The sequence below is a fragment of the Meles meles genome, chromosome 7, assembly GCF_922984935.1.
Source record: "Meles meles chromosome 7, mMelMel3.1 paternal haplotype, whole genome shotgun sequence".
Taxonomy (NCBI): Eukaryota; Metazoa; Chordata; class Mammalia; order Carnivora; family Mustelidae; genus Meles; species Meles meles.
Genome location: NC_060072.1, coordinates 108776373 through 108785750, shown reverse-complemented (window position 1 = coordinate 108785750; position 9378 = coordinate 108776373). Strand labels below are relative to the sequence as shown.

General features: G+C 41.0%; 1 protein-coding gene across 3 annotated transcripts in view; it reads left to right on the top strand.

The window, feature by feature from the left end:
• The first annotated feature begins 711 nt into the window (after positions 1–711).
• TULP3 (TUB like protein 3) overlaps positions 712–9378 on the top strand; it is a 74607-nt gene continuing 65940 nt past the window's right edge. For 2 of the 3 annotated variants that reach the window (XM_046013704.1, XM_046013702.1), the window contains exon 1: positions 712–830. In XM_046013704.1, coding sequence (XP_045869660.1) covers positions 790–830 — 41 coding nt within the window. In that variant the 5' untranslated portion in view covers positions 712–789. Of the gene's footprint in view, positions 831–2574; positions 2654–9378 lie in introns of all 3 variants that reach the window. The other variant, XM_046013703.1, reaches the window with a different exon arrangement.

Sequence of the window (9378 nt, the reverse complement as noted above, 5' to 3'; positions counted from 1 at the left end):
GACAAGATTTATTGGAAATGAGAGTACATATTTGGATAGGGAATCTCGTGGGATATGGATGTTTGAAGATCATCCACAGAGGTAAATGGGAAAGAGTCTTAAAATCTGTAGAGTTGATCTAGCAATGCTGTAAAAGCTTGGGCTGGAGTAGGGAAGGCGGAAGGAATTTTGTGCAGTTGGAATGCGAGACCAAATAACTATGAAAGATGCATTCAACGGCAACGACTGCTGGAAAGGGTGCAAGTGTGCTTCCCGGAAGGCTCTGGTGTCGGGAGGGCCCGGACTGTGAGGGCGCCGGCAGAGGTCTATGAGTGAGTCCTAACATTACAGACCTCCGGAGAGCGCTCTGGGTGGTCTCTGGGTACAAAGGGCGGCGACTCGGGGAGGCCGCTCCGTGGGTGGCGGTTAGGGGGATGGGCCCCTCCTCCGACAAACTGACTTCTTTCCCGCTGGGAGGCAACGCGACTGAGGCGAACATATCCCTCCGCCCTCCACCCCATTCCATCCGGGAGAAGCGCTCGGAGGACCCAGCCTTACCCAGCGCGTCACCCGAGTTCGGGCGCAGACGCCTTTAACTCCCGGCGCCTCCGCCCCCTAGAAACCCTCCCGCATCGCCGGGCGGCAGCAATAGCCAATGAGAGACGACCGATGGGCACGAGGACCAATAGGCGGAGGCAACAGTGCGGGGTGCGGTTGCCAGGGGGCGGGGCCCGGCTGCCTGCCAGGCTTGCCACCCTAGCAGGGGCGTCGGGGGTTCTGGACTTGGTTGCCACTTCCTGAGCCGCGGGGATGGAGGCGTCGCGCTGCCGGCTCGGACCCCGCGGGGACAGGTCCGAGAGGGGTGGTGACTGGTCTCGTCTCGAGCGGGGCGGAAGGACTGAGTGAGACCATGGCGGTCTTCTCTTGGAGCTCTGAAGAGAGGGTGGTGGGCTCGGGTCGGGGAGGGAGGGACGGATTTGGCGGCAGGAGGCGAGTTTTGGGCCCCCGGCTCCGCGGTGGAGGATCCCTTTTTCCGGGTGAGCGGTAGAAGGCAGCGGCTCTGCAGCTTGCACCGAGAGCAGGGACTTTGTGTTCAGGTCCCTGCTTGGGAAACTCTTGGAGTTTTCGTTACAAGCTCGTCTTGCTCTCTGTGGGCCTCGATTACTCAAAATGCGTTAGCCCTGTTTCTCACGCACTGCCCGGCAGGGTCATAACTGAGGTGGATGAAGTCCTTCCCGGGGGTGTCGAGGCGGAAGGTTGTGGGTGATATTTAATCATTTGCTCTCATGCCATTGCTTTTGGCAGGCGGTGTTGAATTCTGGAACGGAGTCCGAGGGCTGAAAGTGCAAAACTAATCTTTCACTTTTGTCTGCTTCATAGTAATTGTCTTTTATTTAGGATTGTTCGTCTTATTTGCAGTGTACCATACCCCTTGTTTGCGCTCCTCTTTCCTGCCTCCGCCAGAGGGAGAGCCTAGGAAATAAAACAATCCGAAATCTCAGTCTGTCAATTTCTTGTTAGCTAGGTTAATGGAAAGTTAAGGGGGAGCGGCATGAATTCTTTGGCTTCAAACTTCGGCATTGTCGGAGGATTGAACTCATACACGCCAACAGTATTCCCCGTTTTTTATGCCATTACCATGGCAAATAAAGATGTAGCATGTAAGGATTTAGTCTGATATTTAGATTAGTAGATATTTAGACAATTCTAAACCATTTAAAAAGTCACAAGGAGGTGTTGGGCATAGAGAACCCCTATTTTCCCCTTTCATCAGATTTTATTTATGTGATAGCTGTTACCTGAAAGATTTGTTCACTGCACTTTCTTTTTCTCAAGTTGAGAGAAAATAACCCACGTTTACCAGTATAACTATGGAAACGCTTGGGGGACGTAAAGATAAAATTCAGCATCTTTGTTGAATTCAGATGGTGTATGTTCAGTGTGGTCATTCAATAAATTAATTGAATGAATTTATGGCAATAAATTTCTTGGGTACCAGATATTTGATATATGACTCGTGATTTTGGGGGGATGGGGTGAGGAATTGACTTTGAAACTGAGACCAGGAGGCAAAGTAGCTTTTAATCTATTGGATCTGAAATTTAAAGGGATGATTTTAAAGTTTTCCCCTTTTTCTTTGCAAAGAAAAAAGCTCTTTAGTTTAAAAATTGACATCAAAGAAGAGTGTGAGTCACTTAATGTTTTTACTGCCCTAGGTAATATTAAGTGCAGTTTCTATCACTGTTTAACTCAGTTGTTGCTGAGAAGGAGTGGAATGTCTCTTCTATTTTGGCTTCAGGTTGCGTGTTTAATGTTTTTGGTGAAATACATTGATACAGTTTTTGGTATTAATACCTTTCGATGTGAAGTATAATATCTGACTTTTAAGTTTCCTGTGTTTTTTTTTCCTTTGAATTTTACCATGTTTCCTTTGTTTGTTTACCATGAGGCAGATTTCTTTTTCAATGAAGTGGAAAAATTACTAACAAACTTCAATTATTTTTCCTATTTCTGAAATAGTGGGTGAAAATTGGGGACCGAATTTGAAACATCACTCTCAGGACCTTTGTTGAAGCTGAGCATTTTGTATTATAGATTCCCTGGAGATGACCATGCCTGGCTAGTGCTAGAACTTGAGCTTTCTCTGGCCTTTGTCCCTGATAGAGAATTGAAGGTATGGTGAGAGATTTCTCCGTGTGATATGACCTTGTGACCCAGTTGACTAAGAATGTTCTAGCCTGTGGTTTATCCATGCTTTCTCATTAGGAATAAAAACAGTCATAGTAGCTGGAGGTTATGTATTGTCCAGGTTTGTTATCCTCTCTCACATTCTCTCTTTTTGAAGATTTATTTATTTTAGGGAGTGTATGTGCACGTGAGAGCGAGCACGGGGAGGGGCAGAGGGTTAGAATCCTGAAGTAGACTTCCCACTGAGTTGGATCCCAGGACTGAGACTACGTGACCTGAGCCAAAATCCAAGGGTCAGCCACTTTACCTTCTGCACCAGCCAGGTGTTCCCCTTTCTCTTTTTTGAGTAGTTCATCAGATCAACTAATTGTTGGCAAATAGACTTACCCAGTGCTTAAATATACTCAATAATTAATCCATAACTGCAGTGTGCTTGGCAGATATTAAAAGCTCCTAATAACATCAAACATGCATGTATTTCTCCAAATGCAGACTTAGAAAGGAGAGACTAATCTTCTGCAGTAAATTTTCTTTTTTCTGAGACCCTTCTGTTCCAAGCAGACATTTTTTGGAATAGTTTTCATTTCTGACTTCGCTTATTCTTTCCTATGGAAACTCTGCGTTTTTCCTGCATCTGTGCCCATTGAAAGAAAACGCTAACATTTGTTCTTACTAAGAGGAAATATATGCTTGAATTACTCGGAGGCAGAGTTGAAGTTGCCTTGCTTCTCCGTATTTGAGGACTTTGGGACGAGAAGGGGCCTTGATCATTCCTTTCGTTCTCCTGTTTGAGAAGAGTGGAATTATTATGGCTTCTTTCAAACTAGAATTTCCTGTGCTCTGCTTTTGCTTTATCTCCTCCGAATCCATTCACTAGAAATAAGCTCTTTGTTCTGCTAAATCTATTCTGTCTCATCAGATGTCCTTACTGTGAGAAATAATGAAGGCTGCAAAATTTTCCTGGCCTGGTTAAGGCTTATATCCACTTATGCTTGAGGGAAGACGCTATGGCCACATGCTGATTGATGTGCTGTCTTTATTTACTCATTTTAATACCTGCCATGAGGGCTTGATAATGAGGATTGCCATCTCTGTCTTGCTGCCTTAGAACTTCTGCAAAAACATAAATGATGAGTACGGTGTCATGTGAGTCACAGAACCCCTGGAAGACCGTGGTTCTGAAGAGGGTTATAGTAATACTTTTATTGTTTATACGATGGCGTTTGCTGTTTTACCACATGGCATTGCGGGAGACACTGGAAACTACTGGGTTCCTGAGTTCTAGTCCCAGCTTTTTTACTCTCTGGCAGTGTGATTTGAGCAGCTTATCCACTTTTTTTTTTTTTAAGATTTTATTTATTATTTATTTGACAGACAGAGATCACAAGTAGGCAGAGGCAGGCAGAAAGAGAGAGAGAGGAGGAAGCAGGCTCCCTGCTGAGCAGAGAGCCCGATGTGGGGCTCGATCCAAGGACCCCAGGATCATGACCTGAGCTGAGGGCAGAGGCTTTAACCCACTGAGCCACCCAGTCGCCCCAGCTCCTCTACTTTTTGGCTTTAGTTTGCTCCTCTGGAAAATGAGGGCTTCTTTGGATTCCCTCAGAGATTTATAACAAATTTATAAAATGACATATATTTTTTAATAGCACATGGCTCAAATTTCAAAAGATACAAAATAATATTCAGTGAGAAATACGTCGTGCTGTCTCCATGTCACCTTGTTCATTCATTGATGGACATCTTAGGGGACCTTCCAAAGATATTTTGTTAAATAATCTATAAATATTCCTTTTCCACTCCTAAAGTTTGATGATTTTGAATTTTAGGGTAAAATAGAATACTTTAAACCCTACTTTCTACTTTCATCATTCATGAGGTGTTTTTAGAATATGAACTATAAAAAAAAAAAGAATATGAACTATAGTTCCTGCAAGACTTTTCCTGTGGTAATTAAAGTATAGAAAATAAGACTGTAAGAAGAAAATAAGTATTATTTTTCAGATAGGCTCCTAGAAGAATAAATCTTGGTATTCAGTGTTTCAGGAAAAACTTCAGTACATCTGTAGTTTGCCTTTGATTTTAGGTTTTAGAATCCAACCAATTTTTTTTTTTTTGAAGATTTTGTTTATTTATTTGACAGAGATCACAAGTAGGCAGAAAGGCAGGCAGAGGGCAGGGGGTGGAAGCAGGCAGACAGAGATCACAAGTAGGCAGAAAGGCAGGCAGAGGGCACAGGCTCCCCACTGAGCAAGGAGCCCGTTGTGGGGTTTGATCCCAGGACGCTGAGATCATAACCAGAGGCTTAACTCAATGAGCCACGCAGGCACCTCTAGAATGCAACCAATTTGATAAGACAATTGACTTCTTTCACTACTGAAACAGTGTAGGGGGTCTGGGTGGCTCAGTCTTTAGCGTCTGCCTTTGGCTGAGGTCATGATCCCAGGGTCCTGGGATTGAGCCCCGCATTGGGCTCCCTGCTTAGTGGGTGGAGGGAGGGGCTGCTTCTCCCTCTCCCCCTCTCCCTGCCTGTGTTCCCTCTCTCTCTCTGTCTCGCTCTGTCAAATAAATAAAAATCTTTAAAAAAAAAAGAAACATAGTATAATTTTGTTATGGCAATGCCATATGAACCATAGATAAAGTAGAGAGGAGTTTTTTGGCCGAGTAAAGGTCTTAAGCTGCGCTGTTTTAAAAGGGAGAATCTAAAAAAAAATGAAAGGCAAAGTCTGAGGAGCTCCTGGGTGGGTCAGTAGGTTGGGCCTCTGCCTTTGGCTCAGGTCATGATCTCAGGGTCCTGGGATCGAGCCCCATGTTGGGCTCTCTGCTCCGCGGGGAGCCTTCTTCCCCCCCCACCCCACCTGCCTCTCTGCCTACTTGTGATCTCTCTCTCTCTTTCTCTGTCAAATAAATAAATAAATAAATCTTTAAAAAAATAAAAGGGAATATCTGTCAAGATAAAATATTCAGTAATAAGGCTTACATTTGAGTATCCTTTGCTGCCCTCATAGCATGTCACTCATTTGATCTCTCTTGGGCTTCATACGTTTGAAGAAAGCAGGGCTGGTATTGTGATCTTCATATTATAGATGGAGAAGTTAAGAATGAGAAAGGATGTGATATACCTAAGGTCACATGACAAGTAAATGATGCAGTCGAAAGTAAAATTCAGAAGTAAAATCCAGGCTTTTGATTTCTCGTCTCCGCTTCCACCCTCCACCGCCTGACCATGTATTATCAAAATATCTACTCCAAATATTCTGGATGCCATTTTTACAAATAAATGGTGACAGTGCATACTGATTACATTCTAATTGTTTTTAGCATGAGCAGTTGAAGAAATCAGACATTTTAGTGAAGTATTCATTTCATCCAATGGAAAGGGAGTGGAAATATTTCCTTGGTATTGTTAGGCAAACAAATGCACTTTCATCTTTATCCAAGAACTAGAAGGGGAGTGAGAAATATTCCTCAAGAGAGAAATGTAACCCTGAGGAAAGGAGAATCAGGCAAAAGGCAGAATGAACTTAGATTCTGAGTAACATCCGTTTTATATCCAGAAGAAATGAATTCTTTGACTTCTGACTCAAATTATACATTTAAAATAACCTTTCTGTTTGGTTCACTCAAAAGAATGTTTTTGCTTTTACTCTGTGGAACATGCAAATGAAGAGGGTTTCACTCTAATTTTTCTTGCTGCATTATTTGGGGCCAAATGAATGATTCAATCAGTTACCAACTTTTCCTTCTCATTGCCTCTTTCCCTGCAAACAATTCCTCCTTCTTTCTGAAGAAAAGAAATAGGCCCACTAAATGGGGCTCTTAGGAAATGGATTTTCATTCCTTGGCTTTAATTAAGTTAGTTGCAGATTGTGGCAGTCATTCAAATAGAAAAGGGCTGAGCCTAGAATACTAACATTTGTCCTCAGATGAGAAAGGATAGGTTTCAAAGGAGTCTTTTTTGGCAGTTCTAATTTGATCTTCCTGTGCCTTTTCCCAGAAGCGGTGTTTTGTGCTAGCCAGAGGTGTTTTCGGTGTCTCAGTGATGTGAAAACACAGCCTTCTAGGACTGACATTTGGGACTGGGACAAAGTAACTCTGTTTGTCAATTGACTTAGAGGAGATTACTTTAGTAATAGCTATTGCCCTACTTACCTGACACCAGAATCAGTCCAGACAGTGAACCTGATGACTCCTTTTCACTATATACAACTAATCAACTCCTCTCATGGGTTTCTTCAGAATCCACTCACTGGCTTAGAAATTCTGCTACCTAAAATACCAAATGAATGGGCATCCTGACTGAAAAGATTCTTGGCAGACTTGTTGAAATACCATAGTAGTGCAATTCCAGACTGCTGACTGTTGGAGTGTGTGTGGTCAGTGGTACAGGTTAGCATGCTAAGTTGTTCCACTTTTTGGCTATTTTTAATAATGCTGCTGTGGACATTAGTATCCAGGTCTTTGTGTGCACATAAATTTTCATTTATTTTACATATATACCTATGTAGTTACGGAGTTATTGGAGTCATATGGTCACTCTTGTGTCTTACAACTTGAGGAACTAGCAGACTTGTTTTCCAAAATGGCTGCAACGTTTTACATTCCCCATAGCGAGGCGCTGGGCTTCCTTTCTCTACCTCCTTGCCATTACTTGTTATTGTCTGTCTTTTTTATTATACCCTTCCTCATGGATGTGAAATAGCATCTCACTGTACTTTTGATTTGCATTCCCTTAATGATGAATAATTGAGCTTTGTTATATACTTATTGATCATTCCTATATTTTTAGAGAAATATCCATTCATTTACTTTGCCTGTTCTTAAATTGGGTTGTCTTTTTATTACTTAGTTGTAAGAGTTCTTTCTAGGTCTTCTGGATACAATTCCCTATCAGATAAATGATTTATACATATTATCTCTGTCGGTAGGTTGCCTTTGCACTTTCTTTATGGTGTCTTTTGCAGTGCAAATGTATTTTATTTTGATATAGTCCAGTTTATTAGTTTTTCTTTTTATCTCTTTTGTTTTTGGTGTTGCACCTAAGCAATCATTGCCTAGTCCAGGTTTATAAAATTTGGTCAGATGTGTTTTTCTGAGGTTTTTAAACCTTATATTTAGGCCTTTGATTCATTTTGTGTATGCTGTGAGGTAGGGGTCCAAATTCATCCTTTTTGCATGTGGATATCCAGAACCATTTGTTGATAAAACTATTTTGAACCTATTTTTAAAACTGAAGTGTAATAAACTACTTTCCCCAACTTAGTACCTCTAGATCTACCTTATTCTTTTGAGTGACCACAAAGTATTATTTCATTATCTTATCTTATTAATTGCTCACCTGTTGACCAACATTAATATTATCTTGGGGGGGGTTCTATTGAAAACAATGAAAAATAGCATCCTTGTTACATGATGTATTTGGCCTAGTCTTTTGTAAACTTTGTATGTTTGGGGATGCAGAGTTTAATTTTAGTGGAGGCTCCTAAATTTCCCTCCAAAAATGTTATGAACTTTTTCTTCAACAGACTATGAATGCTCATTTTAAAGTGGAGCAATTACCATTCTTTCTTGTTGCTTAGTCCCTGAGTGTACAGATTGATTACATAGTACGCACTCAGTAAATATTTACAGGCGATAAAGATGAGGGTAAAATGGAGGAGCTGCCTGCAATTTGGATCAGAGTCACTCTAAGCTGGTCATTGAGACAAAGAATATAAAGCCAACTAATGCAAAATTCAACAACTAAAAATCTACACATGAAAGTAGGAACAAGGGTAGCCAAGATTTCGTAGGTACTATTATATTCTTTACAATGAAACAAAACATATTGTTTGTGGAGTCCAAAATGTTTACTGGCAGTTGCGATAGGGAATTGCCACAAAAACTGTTCTAGAAGTATATAGTAAAGGAAATTCTGATGGACAGGTATAAGAGTTGTAGTTAGCAAGATATAACTGAATGTATGATGGGAAGATGTGTCACCTTGGAGGTGCTAAGATTATTAATCATTATTTGTCTCTCAAATGTGGTTTGATAAGAGAATTAGAGTAAGTTCAAACTTAAGAATCTATTTAAAAATCACTGCTTCCAGCTTTTCCGATATGGAATAATGATCTCAGATCGACTAATCTTGGCCAACAGAACTGAAGGTCGGTTATGTGACATAAATGACTATGGTATAGTGTGAAATGCTGTCCCGCGTAAGCTCATAGCTGACACAGAAAATAAAGGAGAAAACCAAAGAACAGAGCAGAAGTCTCCATCATCTTTGGTAATGTGTATGCCAATAGGGTGGATACTATTTTATTAAATCCGTGAAAGGTACATCCACAGTTTTAAACTAAAAATAAAGTTTTTCCTTTAAAAAATGATTTTAGGTTTGCAGAAACTTCTGTTCAAATTATTTCTCATAGTTAGGCAGTGATCTTTTATCAGTGTCTTCATTATTTTCCATAGCCATACAGCTATAAAATGGGGACAGTACTATCTAATTTTTACCTATTTGGAAAGTCCAAAAGTAAGGGATGATGAATTGAAATGTTTCTTTAAGGCATAAGTCAAAGGACTTTTTTTTTTTCATCTAACTTTAAAATTCATTTGTTTATCAAACATTTGTTTCACATCTTCCCTGTTCTAGGCATCATGTGCCATGAGCAGTGGTGAATAATGTTAGAAAGTACTGATGTTAAGTTTCTTTTGTAATTTTGCTTTTCT